General features: G+C 44.4%; 1 protein-coding gene across 2 annotated transcripts in view; it reads right to left on the bottom strand.

Annotated features, from left to right (window-relative positions):
• Nucleotides 1-38: 38 nt before the first annotated feature.
• Nucleotides 39-21,793, bottom strand: part of Aqp9 (aquaporin 9) — a 41,238-nt gene continuing 19,483 nt past the window's right edge. For both annotated transcript variants that reach the window (XM_026779437.1, XM_005347660.3), the window contains exons 4-8: nucleotides 15,969-16,095; nucleotides 11,012-11,149; nucleotides 9,001-9,119; nucleotides 5,032-5,249; nucleotides 39-2,272 (exon numbers count right to left, since the gene is read on the bottom strand). In XM_026779437.1, coding sequence (XP_026635238.1) covers nucleotides 2,098-2,272; nucleotides 5,032-5,249; nucleotides 9,001-9,119; nucleotides 11,012-11,149; nucleotides 15,969-16,095 — 777 coding nt within the window. In that variant the 3' untranslated portion in view covers nucleotides 39-2,097. The remainder of the gene's footprint in view (nucleotides 2,273-5,031; nucleotides 5,250-9,000; nucleotides 9,120-11,011; nucleotides 11,150-15,968; nucleotides 16,096-21,793) is intronic.

The following is a 21,793-nucleotide window of genomic DNA, read 5'->3' as shown; positions in this document are numbered from 1 at the left end:
AGGCTGGCTTCGAATTCATTGAGATTCGCCTGCCTCTCTCTCCTGAATGCTGGAATTAAAGGCATGCGTCACAAACACCCAGCCAAGGAAGCCTTTTCTATGAAGATATCCTTCCTAGGGTGGAGTTCTGACACTGCACACTTCCTCCTTATAATCCTGATCATTGATCATCCAGTGGTATTTAATGAGGACCTGCATGGATGATCTATTGCACAATCTACCCTGCAAAATCTCAAATTTTGGATTGCTTCCTGCTCTAAGAATTAAAATCTACCTCGAGAGTCTGTTCTGGCTCGTTCTCTGCTCCCCATAGAACCTGAATCCAGGGCTCAGGACCACAGTATCTTGATTCTCTCCCCACCTTTGAGAAACTACAGGGTTTCTCATCCTGGGCATAACCGACGTGAGTTTGATACCACCTTGTGGTGGCAGCATCTCTAACCATTAACTCTTTCCCCTAGTCCTAGATGTTACAACGTCACTGTCTCCAGATGTTTCCAGATGTTCTGAGTATGGAGAGAAGAAAGCAAAACTGCCACTATTGAGAACTATGCTGTCATCCACCCGGAACCGAAGGCACTGAGATCACCACCAGCAAGCCCATCATGACAACTATATATGGCTTTCAAGGAAAAATTGGGCCCATAGAATTCAATCCAGTCCATGTTTCCAGTCCTTGATGAAAGCTTGAATCACCTGAGTTATTTACAAAGAACTAAATGGGAATTAATATTTTCTAAAGTTCCCACAGGAAATTAAATTCCTAGACAGTTTTTGACCAACTCTGAACTAAGGATGCTTGGTAGCTATCAAATGGAAAAAAAAATCCTAAACACAATAATATCCCCCTACATGTATTTAATACTCTTTCCTTCATCAATGCCTCAGTGACAGTGGGAATACCAAACAATGTAGAATCTGGAGATCTCACACCCTAAGATCTGAAAGTAGTATTTCTACAAAGCACACATGTTCTGAAAGCTACTGATGCCCCCTTCCACAGAACCCTGAGGGGAATGTCTAACACCCTCAGTCAGTTAGCAAGCTTCTGGAAGGCATAAGACACCCTGCAAAACAAAGGACAACTTGCTTAATTCATGTGAGATTTTCATTTGAAAAATGGCTGCTTTGGTTATTTCCCTCCAACAATGGCTGTTGGGGTCAAATGTGATGACGCTTAGGAAAGCATTTAGTGAGAGATAAAGCCTGTCCCTCATGCTTTTGTCCCAGGGACTCTTTCTACCCTCAACTTCAGTCTGCCTGGTCAGCTTCCACTAGCTTCTAGTTTGGGCTTCTGGGGACATGGATGTGCAGCCACAGACTACTCAAGAGGTCTGTCCTCAACTGAGCCATTAGGAAAACAAATTTGTGCTGAAAAAGACAGAGCGATGTATTTTTCATGACCAAGGTTAAAATCATATTTCAGGTTGTTATATACTTAAGGACCTGGAAATTAATTGATACCATCTAAAATGCAGGGAAGTGCAAGAGATTAATCTGGCAAATGGTTTCCATAAAAAAAAAGCCATTCAGTTTCCCAAATTTATCTTGTGTCCTGAGGTTTTTAAATGTCATAGAGTTCTTCCCAGCTGTCTTCTGCTGTTTTCTAGACCCCTAGGCTGGGAGAATATCAGTGCTCAGCTTGGTGGAGTGTTAACTCTTCCCTTCCATTTCATAGGTGTTGAGCGCAGTCACTGTTGGGCCTTGCAGTTTCAGAATGCTGTGTTTGTAGATTGTGAAGGCAGAGCCTTTGGTGACACTGTTTCACATAGGGCAGTAAATGTCTCTGAGACCATCTTACCAAGTCCATGGTCAAGTTTCTAAATGCTTAGCAATTACTAAGACCTTCCATCAAAGATGCAATGAACCAGGCTGGAGAGAAAGCGGCCCCAGGGGGACTGCCAGTGATATTCTGGGGAGGGGTGACTGGTGGAGTTTTTCATTACTGCCTCTGCAATGGTTTGTCCCAAATGGCTAGAGAAAAGTGGGTCGATTTCCCCCACCCCACCCTCAATTCTCACCAAAGCATACCACATGGATGCCATCTTTTCTGAAGCGAGAACCAAATAAATAGTAAATCTAGACCCGGTCACACCACTACATGCTGTCGCTGAGTTCGTATTTCTCTAACTTGCTCCCAGATGGCTCTGCCTTCACTTCCGAGTTGGGGTCTGAGTGATGGAGCTGGATAAGAAGAATGTAGAAGAGGCCTCCGAAGAAAGCGCCAACCATCGGGCCCACAACAGGAATCCACCAGAAGTTGTTCCCAGCTCTGAAAGCAAACAGGAAGTCAGTGAGATGCTTCTTGGCCTTGTTATGCACAAGTGACTCTTTCTGTGTCCATACCTACCTTGTATAATAAGCACGTTCACTAGAGCACAGGGATATTAGGAACCCAGTCCAGTGTCCTAATGACCCCACTGAATGATTGCACTCTATTTATTTTCCTTTTAGAAAACATGGTACTTGGGCAAGTGAGATGGTTCAGTGGGTAAAGATGCTTGCAGCCCAGCCTAATGCCCTGGGTTGGATCCCCAGGACTGACGTGTTGGAAGGAGAGAGAATTCTTACAAGCTGCCTTATGGCCTCCATGTGTACATGGTGGTGATGTGTGTCTATCACCCATCCCATACACCCTCATTAAAATGTTTTTTTTTTTGTTTTTTGTTTTGTTTTTCGAGACAGGGTTTTTCTGTAGCTTTGGTGCCCGTCCCGGAGCTAGCTCTTGTAGACCAGGCTGGCCTTGAACTCCCAGAGATCCGCCTGCCTCTGCCTCCCGAGTGCTGGGATTAAAGGCGTGTGCCACCACTGCCCGGCCCTCCATTAAAATGTAAAAATAAAAAATATACGGCTCCATGAATCCATGGCCCAAACTGAGGGCCTCTAGAGAGGCTATTCAGTAATTGTCTTTCCTATATTGTCAAACAGTGAAGCTTGGGGCTGTGATGAAACCAACACCAGAGGGGCTCAGAATGTGGCTAGATTCCGGGACTCCCAGTTAGTGCTGGCAAACTCCTAGAGATTCAAGAAAGTCTAAGGCCGTGTGTGAGCTATCTGCTAAATGGTCTGCCGAATATCATCAGGACCAGTGCTTATTTCTGGGGGCCCAGCCCACACACGCACTCAGCAGGGCTTCATCCTGCAAGGCTCTTGAACCACCATTCCCCTTTCCTCTGCAAAAATACCCAGGCTCTGTCCACTCCAGGAAAGGCACGGTCCAGGAGACAGTAGGTCACTTTGTGAGTTTGTTTGTTTGTTTGTTTATTTATTTTTATTTATTTTGGATTTTTGAGACAGGGTTTCTCTGTAGTTTTTTTGGTGCCTGTCCTGGAACTAGCTCTTGTAGACCAGGCTGGCCTGGGCTACACATTTTGCCGGGCGGTGGTGGCACACGCCTTTAATCCCAGCACTTGGGAGGCAGAGGCAGCTTTGTTTATTTATTAAGTGGCTTCATAGGAACGACTTCTAGGACTGCTTAGGCAAAGCGAAGCACAAAATATAACCTTTAAAGATGTAGACAGTTGAGGAAAACTATTTCTAAAAAATGACAAATGTTCAGAATTATCCAGGGAAAGCAGGCGACCAGGAGGATAAACAGGTGCCTGCGAGGATTTCCCTGTACTCTGACTAGATTCTGGCCTTCTCTTGTGAACTAACAGGAAAGGGTTTGGAGAGCATCGCAGCAGGGAAAGCCTTTGTTCAGCATGCATGCACAAGGCTTTAGGTTTCATCCCCCAAAGCCATAAGAAACTCAAAACCTTCCTGCCTGGCATAATGGAGAGTATGTTGATTCTAGAAGAATCCAAGCCTACTCTTTGCATGATCATGCTTGACAGCCACAGACTGATCCTTGTGGCCTTTTGTTTAGAGCATATTTTGTCCAAGATAGAGTCTAACTCTGCAGTCCAGGGTGGCCTGGAACCCATGATGTAGCCCAGGCTTCCCTTAAACGTTCATGGACCCACCTGCCTTGTCCTCCTTAGTGCTGGGGTTACAGCCTTCACACCTGTCTTGTGTACAGCAGATTTGGATCAGAGAGGACAAAAGCAGAAAACAAGAGCTCTGTCCTGGACTCCGGAAGACCTGGCCTCAAGCCTGGGGCAGTCTGGAATGTCTCTGAGGAGGTACTCCCCCTCTGAGCTTCAGTTCCTTCATTCCCAGGGAGGGTGCAAGGAGGGACATGGGTTGCATGGGAGAGAACTGAGACTCAGCACGGCCACCACCAGATGTCACTCTTACTTCATGCAAGAGGTTGCTGAACCTGCCCTCTCAGCGTCCTTTCCCACGCCCTCAAATACGAATGCACCCTGTTGCAAGAGGCCGGCAAAGGTGGTTGCTTTCTTCTCTGGTTTAAAAACCTTCCTGGAAGCCTTGGCTAGAGGTAAGGTGCTATCCCTGTAGCAGCTATAATAGTTATTCCACGGTCCCCTTTTGGGAGCATCTCCCTGTAACGGTCTGGACCCTGTCTGCTTTATTTGAAGCTGGACACGTTGTGCCGGAAACAGAAGTCCTGAGAGGAGGTGCCCGAGTGTGACTACTTGCGGGGTCCTGGCTCAGTGCACACACAGGGAAACCATCATTTACTCTGTGTTCCTAGGACTGCCACAGGAATGTGTGGGTCTTTCAGCATGGATTCTATCCTCCTCCTCTCCCCCTTTTCAACTCATCTTATATGCTAGATTAATTTTGATAAATTGGCCTTCTAAACAGTCTTCTGCCCCAAATGCTAGTGTGTGGACTGATTCAGAAAAGTCCTTCTCTATCACAGTGACCTCTGCGTATCTAATGTCCAATAAAGTGTTCTTGGGAGGATGAAGGACTCAGGCGTCCCTTGGCAGCGTCATATTTCAGTTCTAGTCTGGATTTGGTCACCAAGTCCATCTGTAGACAAGTTATATAACGAAAATGGTTCATGTTTAACCAGAGTGTCCATAGCGTCTACTCTCTGGTCCACATGCTCCCGCATCTCTGAGTCAAGGCTCAGTACTCTCTGTTGAAGGACAGCAGGCACAGGACACCATTGGTACTTACGTGAAGACCTCAAATCCCCATCCTGCCAGAGCAGTGAAGAGCCTGGGGCTCAGGTCTCGAGCTGGGTTCATGGCACAGCCAGTGTTGAGGCTCAGAGAACAAGAAAGGCTAATGATCAGGAGGCCAATGACAAGGGGCTCCAGGCCTCTGGGGACCCCCATGTTTCTGGAGTCAAAAATGGCAAAGACAATCAGAAGGAGGAACATGGTAGACAGCACCTGGAGAGGGAGAAAATTTTCCAGAGTTCAGTCTGTTCTGTCCACCTGCTCACCCAAAGTTACCAACCTGTAACTTGGTTCAGCTCTTAACACCTGCACAGCAGCTCACAACCACCTGTAACCTCAGTTCCAGGGAATCTGAAGCCCTCATCTGACCTCCACAGGCACTGCAAGTACGTGGTGCACTGTTGGACTCTAGCGTCCAAACACCGAGGAGTCGCCCCCAGAGACCATCTCATACACCACAGCCGATGCAAAAGCATGAGGATTTTATTAATTCTGTCATGACAGGGTCCCACAGCATTCGGGAAGCCGAGGGACCTCAAATAGCTGGTACAGTCTACTTTTAAAGGGGCCACAGAAGCAAGGGGGGTTGTTCTTTGACTATTCTGATTGGCTTATTTGAAAGGGCTATTACCAATAATTGACTGGAGAGCTGTTGCCAGATCAGATGAGGTAAGAGGTCATTTTGACCCCGTTTCCCAGGGGACCGAACCAAAATATACGTATATGGGTAATTGTTCAGGAACTGAGTATGTGCGAGTGTAGCTGTTAGGTCCTTGGTTCCCAGGGGAGGAGGGGAAGCACTATGGCACAGAGGCTGAGAGGATTCAGAATTGCCAAAAATGGCTTCCGGATTGTCTTAAAGTCTTACAGCACATATATATAAAGGCAAAACTCATCCACCTAAAATAAACAAATCTTAAAAAAATGAAATAGTGACAGCTACCATAGTGGACAAGCGTGTGGCTCTTCCACAGACATGCTAGAAGCAGATGCTGATGGAGTCACCCATTGCAGACTGGGTGCCTGCTGAAGGTCACACAGCTGGTCCAGTCCGGAGAAGACTGGTCCTCAACTACCACACTGTCTGCTCATCAGTGACGCTGAGGGACAGTTGGCAAGATCAGAGAGTGAAGGAGGCTTGGCTTAGATTGGATGTAAAGAGAGCAAGCAAGAAAGCAATAGGTGAACACGCAAAGGGAGTGGATGGAAATTTTTTATCGGGAAACTCAGGCTTATGAAATGAGTGGGAAAATCTGCTTTGTAACAAAAAAAACGCAAACAGTGGCAAGGTTGGAGAAAAACCACTCTCCCAGCGATTTCTAGGGCATCTCAACACACTCCATGCTCTTGAGAGGAAATCCTGCAATAACTTATCAATATGTATCTAAAAACCAAAGTTCGTGCATGCAACTCAATAGGCCAAACTCATACCATAGACATAATGAAACTGTGGGAAAAGATCTTAAAATATATACTTTTACTTAAGCACGGTTTGTAGTAGTGGAAACTGGAAGCCATTGAAGCAAACATCAATAACAGAGGAGGGAGATGCATTGCAGGATGTCTGTTCCATAACTTACTACAGAGATGCTAAGAGCTGTAAACAGCACCAGTGGGGTGACTCAGTAGATAACGGCCTTTGGTGCCAAACTCGATGACCTAAGCTCAGTCTCCTGAGTCCACGTGGTTGAAGAGAGAGCCAACGCTCAAAAGTGGTGCCCTGGCTTCCATGTGTGTGCTATGGCATGCACATGTGCACATCCACACATCCAAGTACACGTAAAACTTTATATGGTAACATTCTAAAGTGCTTATAACATTGAGAAATTAAATATTATAAACTCACTTTTTAAAAAATACACATAAAAACAAAAACATTAACAGGCACTCTCAAGAGGTGGGATTTTTCTGCTCTCTCCAAATTCTAAACTTATAAGCCATCGTTTTGTTTCACAACCTAGATGACAGCTGTGCGTGACTGTACACATACTCTCTGTCACCCGAAGTGTAGCTTTCCGGGGTGCACAGCATGTCCACCTCCCGCAGGCCCCATCCCGTGCTTCATCTCACTGAGAAGTTGTAATGATCCCCATGGCGGAAACCCTGCTATTCTCCTTACAGATGAGGGCACTTAGGTAGACGGAGGTTGAGGCACGTGCTCGAAGGTGAGTGGAAGAGGCAGGTTGGGAGCGAAGCAGGTGAATTTATGGTCTAATTCCTTCAGTGTTTCCCCAACTTTTCAAAAATACTCATAAACAAAAGAATTTGTTTGGGGAGACATCTTCTCCAGAGAGCTGCGGTGCCTGCGCAGCCCTTCGTGACCATCTCTGGCAGAGTGGAACCCTGGGCTGGCCTAGTGCTTTTACTTGATCTCTTATCTCTGCCCTTGTAACCTTGAATGAACCACTTGTTTACTTATCAGTTGAACCTCTGACCTTGACGTTTGGAGCAAGAACAGGTTGGAACCACAGGTGTCTAACAAATACACATTAGCTAGCTGAACTAATTGGGAAAACGCTTGAATACCCATCCCCAAAGTCTATTCCAAGGTACCCCAGTTGCCTTGTTTGCTCCGCAGATAAATGGCTAATTGCTCTGGGATTTTGTATGTTGAACAGTTCCCATCATCCAGAGGCATCCAGATGGGGCTGCAGCAATAGACTCCTAGTGTTTTGAAGCCAGAAAGATTAATTTTGTCCATCTCACCTTCTGTACTGTAGCTAATATCAGAGATATAAGGACCCTGAACCTGGACCACATCATGCCTCCAGCAACGTATTCTTTACCTTGTCTCTCCTCATACTATTTGCACACTGCTAAACAACCACTCCCTTCTCTTCAGAGAGCTCCACTTTCCCCCACTTGTTAAACTTCTGTTTCCAATCAGCTCATCTACTATCAGAGATGGAAAGACCCTGAGAGTAATGTGTCCCAAGCTGCCCACCATCCAGAGTTTATCATTCCCACACTTCCTATAGCCTGCTATTTAAAGGCCACCTGACTGGCCTCCAATGACTACTCCCAGCAACTGCTGTTCTCGGGAGACAAGGCCTTTATTTTGTACAAGCCAAATTTCCTGAAGCCTTCTTTTTTATGGGGAGAATGGCATAATTATAATTTCACTAATGTACAGACTCGGCCATTCATCGAAACATATTCTTTAAAAAAAATTTTGTGATTTGTTTATTCTTGTTTTATTTGCATTGGGTATTTTTAGGGCATGTACATTTATATAAGGGTGTCAGATCCTCTGGAACTGAAGTTACAGACAGTTGTGAATTGCCATAATACATATTTTTTGGCACTCAGTGATGGAAAGCCTGCCTTCCATGTCCAATGCCCCAGGTTCAATCCGGAGTGCTACAAACAAAAAAATTGTTTTATGCTTCCCTGGTGATGGACTCTGTCAAGAGGAAGCTGAATATCTCCTTCTAGCCTCCACCTCCCAAATGACGGGGACGTGTGTGCCACCACAACCAGCAGAAGTTACTTCAAATATCAATCTAGTTGAGATGCTTATCTCCCTTGAGAGTCAGATAAATCTCAGCCTCATGGAGAGGTAGGGCAGATTCATGCCACCCCAGGCTCACCACCATATTTCATAGTCCTTGGAGGTAGGTAGATGCCATCTCTTGTGACTATCACCCTTAGCGCCAAAGAGACACAAGAAGTGAAAAGGACCTCATTTGCCTCTAGTCTGGGCAGCCACTCTTTGTCTTCATCTCAACTAACATAAAACACCTATGTGCATTAAAAAGGAAGCTGAGAACCCTTCTAGTGGCATCAGCATCTTCAAGGGCAAATCATTGTCCAGAAAGCTCAGTTCATATAAAGACCTCTGACTTGGAAACACAACCCTTCCTTTTTCACAGGCCTACAATGCTCCAATACGCACCCCATGCCTATCCTCACGTTCTATCATGTCTTTCCACCTAAATCAGGTCCTTGTTGACGCTCCACTTACTTGGTCTATAAAGGCATTTGGCAGGGATATGAATGGAGCTGGGTATGTTGCAAAAATGAACGCTGTTGCATTTTCTCCCACGACGAGCAATTTTCCATCAGCAAAGGCCATGAGTCCATCTATGGAAGACAGAGCTTGGGGACATTAGTGTTTTCTAGAAAGGACTGTTCTGGTTGGCTTTAATTAAACTGTGGCATAGCCTAGGGTAACCTGAGAAGGGAGTCCCAACCAAGAGATTGCCTTGATTAGATTGGCCTGTGGATATGTACATGAGGGGTTGCCTTGCTTCTTAACAGATGAAGATGGGTCCATCTCTCTGTGGTTGGCATCAGTCTTCAGGGAGGTTATAGGCTGTACAAGAAAGCTGTGTGTGCCTGAGCCTGGAAGTCAGCAAACACTCCATGTTTTCTGTTTCAAGCTCTTGCTTGAGTCCCTGTTTTGACTTCCTTCCATGATACACCATGACCCGGGAGCTGAAATAAAGCCTCTTCTAAACCGCTTTTGGTCAAGGTATTTTTATCACAGCAACAGGAATCAAAGCGGAGCAGCTCTAAACTTGGACCAGGACCTTAGTCTGTGGGGTCTGAGACAGCAACCTTCTTTGGGGGTGTGGGAGGAATTCTTGGAATTTTCAAGATTGACCTAAAACCAAAGTGTGATTTCAACTTTAACTAAGCGGAAGTCATAACTCCTAGAGTACTCTCTAGTGCCCCTAAAAATTTAATTCAGAACCTGAGGGTGTACTGGGATAATGAAGATGCTATGGATGGCCTGTAGAGCCCCCAGAGCTGGGAAACTGGATGTCACTGATACAGACAGTACCTACTCCATGCCTCTCTTTGCTGCTGTCTCCCTGAGTTTCTGACCTCGGATCTCCCTTAGACATTTAATTCTCAGAGAGACACTGCAGGGAGGGGCTCCTTGTACAACTTGTTTCCCTAGGGTTTGGATTATCAGTGTCTTAAGTTTGCCATTCAAAACACTCTAAGGCTCATCTTGGGTTGATTCCTTAGCCTTAAGGACTTTGGGAGCCCCTCCTGTTCCAGAGAAGGAAACTGGGGCCTATGTGGTCTAATGACTTACATGTTTACTTATTTATTATTTATTCTGAGACAAAGTTTCAAATCACCCGGGCTGGCCTAGAATTTGCTTTGTAGCTGAGAATGGCATTGAATTCCTGACCATCCATCCTCACGGGTGCCAGGATTATGGAAATGTGCCCTCAAACTTCATTCCCATGTATGTATTTAAGTCACAGAGCTACTCACTGCCACAGTCTCAGTTCAGTCCTGGGTCTGTGGTCTCCAAGACCACTGTTTCTTCAGTTGGCTCTTGAGCAGATGCTCCAACTGTGGGCTAGATGGGGCAGAGACTCCCACCCAGCCTGCTTCTTGGCTGTGCTTCTTCCTTAAAGGCATGTTCCCAGATGCATAACCTGAATATCTCCTGGGCCACAGCTTTCATGACCAGGCAGGATCCCATTTGTAGTCAAATCAGAGAAAGCAGCAGAGAACCCACTGGCATTTTGCCTATGTTCATATTGTAGTGCAGGGAGGAACTGAAACTAGGTTCTTAGAAGTTGTACCCTCCATTTTAAGATTCATATTTTGGCACCTAGAGAAGTGGCTAAGCAGTTAAGAAGTCTAGCTACTCTTCCAGAGAGGACCTGAGAACCCACATGGTGTCTCACTATGGTCTGTAATTCCAGTTCCAGGGACTCTGCTACTTTTTTCTGGCTTCTGTGATAATCAGATGCACAGGTGGTGCACAGATATATGTACAAGCAAAAGCAAACAAACAAACAAAGACCACACAGATAAACATCTTTAGATTAAAAAGCCGATTCATAGATTTTATTAAAAGGCTTCATAAATTGGCTCTGTTGATAACATGGGCCTCATTGTCACAATGCTTCCTGTTCTTGCTCAGTCTCATGCTTCCTACCAAGTTCAAGCTTCTGTCGCTTGCCCCACTAGCCCTCCAAATGTTTGGACTCCAGGTCAATACTCACCATAGTAAATGCCAAAGACAGTTGCAGCCCCTACAAAGGCTCCTAAAAACTGTGCTCCCACATAAAATGGGAACTTGAACCACTCCATCCTTCCAAAGATGCACATTGCAAAAGACACAGCTGGGTTGATGTGGCCTCCTGCAAGGAAGAGGAGACAGTCAACGGGTGGGCATGGGGAGAGGGAAACAGAAACACAGATGAGTGTTGAAGGGGGGCAACTAATAATCCATTGCACTATTAAAGACGGTTTAGAATCTTTATCTTATGAAAAGAGACTCAGACATTTAAAACTTGTGTAAGCAACTCGTTTTTTTTTTTTTTTTTAGTAGAGTTTTAGCCAGGTGGTGGTGGCTCACGTCTTTAATCCCAGCACTCGGGAGGCAGAGGCAGATTGATCTCCATGAGTTCGAGGCCAGCCTCGTCTACAAGAGCTAGTTCCAGAACAGTCACCAAAAGCTACAGAGAAACCCTGTCTTGGAAATCAAAAAAAAAAAAAAAAAAAGGTGGAGTTTTAGCCATCAGTTAAGGAATACCATAAGTAATTTGATGCAAACTATTACTGTGCATATATTTTTTAAGGCAACTGAGGCTTAAGTCCATATCTAACAATTCTTCAGCATGTGCATAGAAGCTGTGAAGCCATTCTTCACACTGGGAAAGGGCGATGTCCTGGCAGATGCCCTGTGCCTGTCCCTGAGGCAGAAGGGCTTTGTTGGAGGTGATTGCCATGTCTGGATGGATCCTCCTAGGTTCCTCTGCTTGAACAGTGTGTTCTCTCACACAGAAATGTAGCAACAGCTTCCTCAACCCAACCCAAGTTGTAGGTAGTAGCAAAATCAGCTTCCTGAGTCTCGCTACGTATACAGTTAGAGAGGTTTGCTCTGTGCTCAGTGATGATCTCACGCGGCTTGGGACTCAACTGCAACATTTACTGAGTGACTGGTCAGATAGCATCACTGTGGTGCTCTTTAGACTTAAGAATCTGATGGAATGGCTTCTGCTCTAGTTAACTGGTGGGAAAACTGCAAAACAGGAGGGGTTTTCTCCCAGCTATGTGGTCAGCAAGTGGAAGAACCAAAATTTAAGTTCAGCTTTATCTGAATTTAAGAGCTGGGTTCCCTTGATCCCCTTCTAACCTCCTTGGGACTGGAGAGGTATTTTGGTTAGGAACTCATACTGATTTTGCAGAACAGTCTGGCTTAGTTCTCAGCACCTACACCAGATATCCTCAAAAACCGTCTGTAACTGCAGCTCCAGCGGATCTGCTGCCCACTCCTAGACTCCGCATGTACCTGCGCTCACATGCACGTACCCCACCCCACCCCCACAAGTGCACAAAATTAAAAATAAATTTCAAAACAAGATGTATCTGCCTTGAAAACTAAGTGTGTTACACATATGCACATCTGAGCTTGCAAGGTGGTGGGGCACAAGGTGAACCTGGAGAACAGGGAAGGCCTTTCATGTGGAAGGGGGTTAAAACCATTTCCAAAGTGAGCACAGTGAAATGTGGGCATTCAGGGGAGGTGTGAACAAGAGAGATGACAACAATCCTGATGGTGATTATAAGGGTGACGACAACCCTGAACCCTGGCCCTCATCAGAACCATGGTCATGCTTGTTCTAGAAGCCCAGCCTCCACAGAAAGCCATGCTTTTCCCGAGTCTCCTGTTCAAGGTTGAAAAGTGGGTTTTTGGCTGCTAACCTGCAGAGGCAACCATCCCTGCCTTTCAACTCCAGTGAACATGAGCAAGGAAATTTCAGTATGTCAAAGCATGGGGGATCTCCCGGATCCTTATGGGCACTTTAACTGTGGGGTCTTGCTAGCTTAGGAGGAAGGTTGGAAGCATGAATTTGGACAAACACAAAGACTGATGAGAAATTCCTGGAGCCGGCTGCATCTGTTCCTCTTCACCCTGTGGCTGCGTGGAGAGTCCTTTAGTTAACACAGGGCGGGCTAGGGATGCAGGGACTAGCATCCAATAGCAGCCCACAGAACAAATGAAATACCTTACATTTATAGACTTTAGAGGGGAGGAGGGTCTGAGCCTAGAGAAGAGGGTCTCTGAGCTTAGAGGAGACGAGCCTGAGCACAGCAGATGAGCCAAGGTACCGGATAGGATAAAAGACGTGGCTAATCCACGCTAACAGGGCAGAATCTGTGATCTAATACAGGCTCTCACTGTGGAAGCATAAGAGGGTCATAAAAAATCACCTCTGATCCAAACCATCCCTGTGGAGAGCCTTGCCAGGTAAGGCTTCTAGAACAAGCTCTCTCCTAAGATAAAAAATCCCGCAGGTAAGTTTACATTTTGCAAGCATCCTGGAAGCCCAGTTAGTCTCAGGTCTCATGTGATGTCAGCCACTTTGTAGGCGTTTTAGATAAGAGAGCCGATGAAATAATCAAGGGGCTTTGTTTAGTTGATGTACATGACAGAAGTCCAGGGACAGTTGCTTGGGAGTCAGAGAGGGTAGATCTGGGAGGGAGCTTTGGACACAAATGAGGAGAAGGGGTTAAGGAGTGACAGAGGATCCAGAAAGAGACAGGGAGCAATGGCTGGAGTCCAGAGGGCTACAGAGCCTGCCTCCTACAGACCTGCGTGGCCAGAGCAGCGTAGTGGAAAGAACATGAGCTCTAGGGTCAAGGAGTCCTGTTCTCAAATATCCACTTGGCCAAGGTTGCTTTGATGACCATATTAGTCATGTAAAGAACCCCCTCGGGGAACAGTCAGGGTCCAACAGGCTCAAGATGTGGGTCTTGGGTGAGCTAAGTGAACTTTTCAAAGCTCCTGTTCTAGGTGAACTCCCTATCACCCTTACACAGCTCTGTGATAAATACCTTACTAATTTCCTGTCACTGAGCAAGGCTATTCTGCTTTTTCAATTAATTCACTTAGAAATTATGTCAAAAAATAGTCACCAACAGGGCCCACTGAGATGCCTGAGAGGGTGTAGTGAGGCACTTACCACCAAGCCTAACAACCTGAATTCAATCCCTGAGACCCACACGGTAAAAGGAGAGAACTTACGGACTCTATGTGCATTCTATGACATATATGCATGTCTACACACACACACACACACACACACACACACACACACACACATGTGCGCGCGCACACATACACATGCTACTTTAAAAAACAGTTACCACCCGGCAGCCTACATGCTTTGAGTAGCATATTACATAATTGTAATTACATATTGTATACATAATAATTAGGTGTGTATAACAATAAGCTCTGATTGGTTGAATGGCACATTCACAATGGAGCAGGATGCTAAAACTCCTTTATAGAAAATTGATTCTTTTTTTAAAAAAATATTTATGTATTTATTATATATACAATATTCTGTCTGTGTGTATGTCTGCAGGACAGAAGAGGGCACCAGACCCCGTTAAAGATGGTTGTGAGCTACCATGTGGTTGCTAGGAATTGAACTCAGGACCTTTGGAAGAGCAGACAATGCTCTTAACCTCTGAGCCATCTTTCCAGCCCCAGAATATTGATTCTTTATATTTAAAAGTGAAAGGCCACTGACTTCACCAGTCTGTGGCCACAAAATGGGACAACATTTATATTCATGTCTGGCATGCCTTGGTTGTTCTTGGAGACCTCATAAAGAGCTTCCCATGCGGCTACAAATCGTCTTAGGTACAGCCATCTTGATAGAGACACCTCCTGCACAATTGTCTTCTCTGATTCCTGCCTGTGGCCACTGATGCCAAGACTGATGCTGTGGCCTGTGTAGCTGTCATGGAGCATGCATGTGTTGCTCCTGCACATTGCTGAGCATGAACTACGCTAGTTCCACACAGAGTCATGATACGTGTTCCCATTCCAGCCCAACACTATCATTCACCAGCCGGGATCACCCACCATTTTATGGGGTTTGGGTGCTCTCACAGCCTCTCATAGACAACTTGGTCAGAGTCAAAGCCTGACCTGGAAATGCAGCCTCTAGTCATTTCAGATTCTCACTCCCAAGAGCTCGGACTCAGTCCCCAGGCCAGAGGGGACAGCTCTTTGCCATCTTCCTGCTCCCTCTTATTCTTCCTGCTGCTGCTTTCAATCCTTTCCCCCACAATGACTCCTCAAGCCCCCAAATACAACAATGAATGCAAAGATCTATGACCTGCAGTGGCAGTGGCCAGGGTCAATTACACTAACAGAATTCAAGGGGAATTAGTACCAAATGATTGCTTGACAATGTTCAGCTCAGGATATCACGAAGGCAAAATACTCTAAACTAGTGGTTCTTAATCTGTGGGTCATGACCTTTTGGGGTGTAAGGACCCTTTCACAGGGATCACATACCAGGTATCTTACATATCAGACACTTACATTATAATTCATAACAGTAGCTCCACTACGGCTCAGAACACCTGGTCCTGCCCCAGGTCCCCTCCTAAGTTTCCAGACTGCATTCAATAGCACACCATCATTTTGCTTTGCAGAGCCCTGGAAATGGCCATGGTCAGCCTGGTCACTAGGGAAGAACCAGGTTAATGTTTTCTAGCTCAGGCACAGACTGTCATGAAGACAGAGTTGACATTGCGAAAGACCTAGCCACTCTGATTATAGCTGATAAAGATCCAAGAACTTGCCTCTGCTGGTGTGGCCTTTGCCGAGCTAGTCACAGGCTTATCTGGGAAATGGCTTCCAATCATGAGATTCATAAAATAAGAAGTATTGATTGCTGGAGTATACCCTGCAGTAGCCAGGGGTGGCTGAGGTATGAGTGCTAACCCCATCTGGTCCTTGTTCAATGTTGCCTTCCCATAAGCCACTTAACTATTTGTTGGCATTTAAATTTTATCATCTATAAAAAGATATCCATACATATTCTTGCCGGATTATAGAGACATAATACATAAGATACGTAAATCAGCCAATCCCGCTAGTACATTGGGACAGTTCCATTAATCGTTGTAATAATGACTTCTACTGCATACCAGAGACACCGCCAGTGACATAAATAGCCATCACAACTGCTGTTGCAAATCCCATATTCATAGTGACTATTCCACCAAGATGACCTCGGCTGAGGACTGCTTGGGCAACAGAGCCACACCCAAGGACCTAGAAAGAAAGGACAAAATAACTCATTAAAGAAGTGGTCATGACCACTCTCTAACACAGTATACGTTCACAGTGTGTAGATTTTTAGTAAAGTCATGAATTCAGCTCCCTTCAACACCCAACAATTCAAACTGTAATGCTCTAGCTGTCTCCACGGCAGCAGCTAGGTTGCAGATGAATCTTACTAGGGGTGTGTGGTGTAAACACCTTGCCTACAACCTATAAATCAGGTAAGTTCACACCATGGTCTAGATTCTTCTTCTCAAAGGGATGAAAAATAAGGATTCTAGTTGGATGTATAAAAATTCTACACAAATACCTTCTTGCTAGTGATTCTATGTGACCATTACAAGGTTGTCCAAGGAGGCCCCCTGGAGAAATAGAATTCGTATATGAGACATTCAACACATACAGGGTGATTTCAGCTTACATCTCTCCAAAGGCATAAGGCAGATGGTACACAGGTGGCCTTTGGATGTCCCACTGTTCCCACTTCAAGAATACATCCACTCATCTTATTTGTAAATTGCTGGACTCAGGAGATACAGAAGAGTCTGGCTTCTGGAGAGAAGCCCTTGGTATGCACGACACATGTAAGACTTTGACTTGATCCACAGCCTTGGCACCATACATTAAGTAGTAAATCAAGATGCAATCACAGTATGCTCTTCTCCGTTTTAGATCACCCTGGCTTCACTTATAGCCTGCCAACTGATCATCACCTCCTCTCCAAATCTCTATCATCAAGACTGTCTGAATTAAGCCAACATGCCTGTCTTCATTTTTACTTTGTAATATCAAGTCAAAAGAATGTTGAGTACAACTTCTGAACTAAGAAAGCAGCACTGAATAACATCCTCAGAAAGTAAGGTTGGACATTATTGTCATCTGAGATGAACTACTCTAGACAGCCAGGGCAGAAGCTACTGCTAAGTCTCCTAACGAGAGTCCTCTCCTGGGCAGAATTCCGCTGCACAGCCTCTAGTTTGGGTCTAGGGGCAAACACAGCAGCTTGATCTGGCTTGTCCCCAGAGAGGCCTCTGACCTGTCTGCCTTCACTCGAGTAAATCTCTCCCTTTCTAGCCTGAATGTTGAAATCGCCTGGGGTTGGGAGGCATGGGGTGGATATAAATATACTGTAGGCTGAAGGGGAGGGGCAGGAGGAAAGGTGAGCCATTAGGGACTTCCATGACCCTCATCAGAATTGCCACCCAAAAGACTGCAGCCCAGATATGTAGCATTATGGTTGCCTTGTTTGTATGTGTATGGTATTTGTGCATGTGTACGCAGGCATACACACTTGTATATGTCTATGAGGACACATGTCTAGCATCTTCCTCTATTGCTTTCATCCTTACTTCCTCCAACCATGAACCTGAAGCTCATCATTTCAGCTGAACTGGCTAGTGAGGTCCTGGGATCCGCTTGTCTCTGCTCCTCAACATTGGGGTCCCAGGCATGCGTGGCCATTCCCTGCTTTTTAACATGACTGCTGGGATTTTGAATTCTGGTCTTCCTGCTTTCATGCAAGCACTCTTACTGGCTGAGCCATTTGCCTAGACCCAGTGTTGTGTCTTGTTGGATATTTCTGTTGTAGCCTGAAAGACAATGAGGACAATGGTACACACACACTGTGTTATTTAACCTCCAAAAAGAAGAGCGCTGTCCTGTGTGGTGGTGTAGGCTGAACTGTTAGAACTCCTTCCCTAGTCTCAGACCCCAAAAGAAGCCAGTGCTTATATTTATCCTGCTTTTGTTTTCCTAGTCTATCAGGAAACCCTATTTGATTACATTATCTACTGGGATTTTTCTCACCAAACCTAACCTGAAATTCAAGTTTTCTGTAACATCCAATTATACTGTGTTCAGTTTACAATCAGTTCTGTGTTGGTCTTGGTTTCTGTACCTAGAAACAATCTTTAAGCTTTCTTTTCAGACAAACATCCAAGCATATGCTAATATCTGCCCTTCATGTTTGTTCCCTACACATCTCTGCATATCTCATAGACCCACAAGGTCACGACTTGGTCTTTAAAAACATAAACAGAAGACAAACAAACAAAAACTAAGGGGCTAGAAAGATGGCTCAACAGTGAAGAGCACTTTAGTGCTTTCGTAGATCTGTGTTCAGTTCCCAACACCCAAGTAAGGCAAGTTTACGACACCTATAACTCCAGTTCCAGAGGATCTACCACCCACTTATTGTCTCCAACGGTACCTGTAGGCATACGTTGCACACACATACACGCGCACATACGTAAATTTAAAGTTTTTAATTAAAAATTTTAGTTAACATACAAAACAATGTGTTTCATTATTAAAATTTCATAATATATCATTGTAATTTGCCATCCATTGTCCTCTCTTTCCCCCAGATAATGCCCTCTACTTTAAGGCCATAGATAGGGAGACATGATGAATGGTAGGTAGACAGACAGATAGATGCTTGGCGGATTAAGCTCCTTAGAGGAAACATATACTATTTTGTCTTTCACATTCTTGACAAGACCTCGCTTGTGCTCAATCTAGCTCCTTATCCAGGGGAGCTGGACAAATCCCTCAACCATGTAGGAGATGGATGGTGTGATAAAGCCACGAATCTGCTCTTCGTTGTGTCCTTCACTGTACATCCAGAGCCTCTTTCATCTTCTATTTATACTCTTGAGCTATCTTCACCGGGCATTCTCTCACGAGCTCAACCCGCTCAACTGCCAGCCTACAAAGAACAGCATCTTCTGCTGGACACAGTCCCCGTTATCAGACTGGAAGGTCAGAAAATCATGTGAGCATTGAGTTCTACCTCCACAGAACTAGCTCAAATTTAAGATTATGTTTATTTGTGTATGAATCCTAGATTTGGGCAGGGTTCGGCAGGACATTTCATTTCTGTCCCACTGAAATTGTCTGAAGACATATGAGTTCTTCCTGCATTCATATGTCTGCCTTGTGGGTACTGGCTACCCACTGAGGCTTTAACAAGAGTGCAGACCAGAGTATCTGCCGCATGCTGACATGCTTCTCCATAGCATGCTGGTTGGTTGTAAAAGTTGAGCATCATGTAGCCCCAGAGTCTATGTTCTTAATTCCTATATCATGTCCCTTGCTGTCTGTACCATTTTGATCATTCTGAACTTGACAGCAGACAGAGGGGATCTACTATAGATATTCTTCCAATACTATACATACTTACACAGAGAAAAAAGGATCCATGTGTTAAATTTTTGGGTCTCTGTAGTAGTTTCAAACTTTTTCATGTCAAATAATCAGAGTGTTGCCTTTTCTGTTGGGTAACAAAGCATGCTTTGTGGTTGTGTAAATGAACACAGCAAAAGCCTGACCTCAGACTTGCTTCATGGGTATTTCCAATAAAGGTTCAAAGGAGATAACACTAAATGAAAGCACTATCTAAACAGCAAAGGGCGATCATAAAATGGAAGCACAGGATATTGGTGTTTTAAGTGTCAACTCCAAAGGAAAGCTAAGAGTCAGTGAATTCAAATGATTGCATCTATGAACCTCACCATGAGCTCACTTACAAGCAAAAACAAGCAGGGCAAGGATACACTTATGACAGGCAGCTGGAGTAGTTGCTGTGCCACCGCTAGTCACAGAATCAAATGTGGGCAAAGTTGCAAAGATTCAAGTGGTCTTACTTGTTTTCAAAGACTTTCCAAAGACTGGTTCTTTTATAGTGTGAGTTTGTCTGTCTGTTTGGTGCACACGCGCGCATGTGTGTGTGTGTGTGTGTATTATTGTTCTGGGTAGGAAAGTGACAATACCTATAATTTGCTTAACTTTCTGTCTATAGCTTCTAACCAGAGTTCCACCTTCAACCTCTTGCAATCCAGTGATGGAGCCAGAAGGTAGGCTACAGATGTACTGAAAGTCTCTCTGCTGCCCAAGAGGCATCACTGCACATCCAGGGTCTTCATTGTCTTGTCCCATGAAGCCCAGTCCCCTCCTGCCCAACACAGATCCACATGCCAGCCACTTTGAGTCCTTTGAACTGATATCTGCCGGTTCAGCCTCTATGACTGCTCACAGTGTGCTTTTCTCTTCACTTGCTCCTCCAAACCCAATCCATTCTTAATTCTGAACTAAAATTCCTGCTTCAGGAAGCGTCCCCATCTCCACTGAGCTCTCATTGGCCTTTTGAAACATTTCCAAATGCTGTGGTCTTGACATTTCACATTATCATGTGGTGTTCCTTCAAGACTACAGTCCACCCAGATATAGAGCCCAGTTGGTTATCCAGTGTTCACAAAGCACCAAGCTCAGTCTTCAGCACCACATGAAGGCATGGTGGTGCCCACCTGTAATCCCAACATTTGGGAGATGGGGGTAGGAAGATCAGAATTTAAGGAGATTCTCATCTATCTCCTTGATCAACCTGTCCTATGTCAGATAATGTCTCAACACCCTCCCCAAAAGACCATAATGTTATAATGTCTACCAGCACTGTTTATTCCTCTAATATTCATATTAAAACAATACTTGATGAAAAATTTAACACAAGCAAAAAAATAAAACTTTTTTTTCCCTTGTAATCATGAGTACAGAAAAGAGGAAAAAATGAATTTGGGGTAAGATGATTAAGGAAAATGAGGTATGATTTCTAAGAAATATTATTTCAAAGTTCCAAAAGTTACAAGGTGAGTCACAACCTTGTGACAAACCCTTTATTGGACACAACCTGGACCCTAACATGATGGAGTGATTTTCATGAACTGCTGGGGGCAGTAAAGAGTAAGAGGGAAGACTCAGCCTTCGTGATTTTGTTATTGTTGTTTTTGATCCTTCTCAAGGGTCTCGTGTATTTATCACTTTCTTTAAAGTGTAAAACAACATTCCGTGGACTGGAGAAATGGTTCAATGTTTAAAGCACTTGCCACTCAAGTTCAGAACCTGAGTTATGAATCCCAGAACCCACAGAAAGCTGAGTCCTGTATCCAGGATTTCCATCTTCATAAGACAAACTCTCTTGCTTTTGGGATAGTTGTTGTTAATCTCTCAAAAAAAAATTACTACAAGCTCTTTGCCAGGGTTTACTTTCTTCCCATATTTGTTAATTTCATCATTAGTGAATGGTACTATAATTTCTGCTGGGTCTATTCCTAATTGATGAAGTCTCAATTTTCCTTTTAGAATTAACTCAAAGAACTTTTCCACATAAGTTTTTAATTTTTCCATTCGGTTTATGTGGTAAAAAGGTCCATTCTAAGATAATATCTTCCCTCTGCATTAAAATTCCTATTGGGGAATATTTGGAGGGTGATATGACCAGAATGCAGTTAGGTTTGCATCCTCATGTTCCACATATGTTTTCTGTAATTTTCTTCAATAAAAGTCAATTCTCCCTCAGCTTCTCCTGATAATTTCCTGGGACTATTTAAATCCTTGTCACCATTTAAGGTTTTGTTTAAATTAATCAGTTCATCAGGTTTTATCCCAATAGTGAGTCATAGCTGGGAATGTCTCCTAACAGTCTTTGGAAGTCTTAAGAGTCTGCAATCGGTTTATCCTATTTTGCACCTTTTGGGGTTTAATTTTCTGTAACCCTCTTTTATAGCCTAAATAATTAATAGAATCTCCTCTTTATATTTTTTCAAGAGCAATTTGTAATACTTAACAAGGCAAAATTTTCTTTTTTTATTTTTTAAATTTATTTATTTATTAAAGATTTCTGTCTCTTCCCCGC

This window comes from Microtus ochrogaster, chromosome 5 (assembly GCF_000317375.1).
Source record: "Microtus ochrogaster isolate Prairie Vole_2 chromosome 5, MicOch1.0, whole genome shotgun sequence".
In the NCBI taxonomy this organism is placed as follows: domain Eukaryota; kingdom Metazoa; phylum Chordata; class Mammalia; order Rodentia; family Cricetidae; genus Microtus; species Microtus ochrogaster.
The sequence above is the reverse complement of the archived record's forward strand: the minus strand, read 5'-3'. Positions and strand labels throughout refer to the sequence as shown.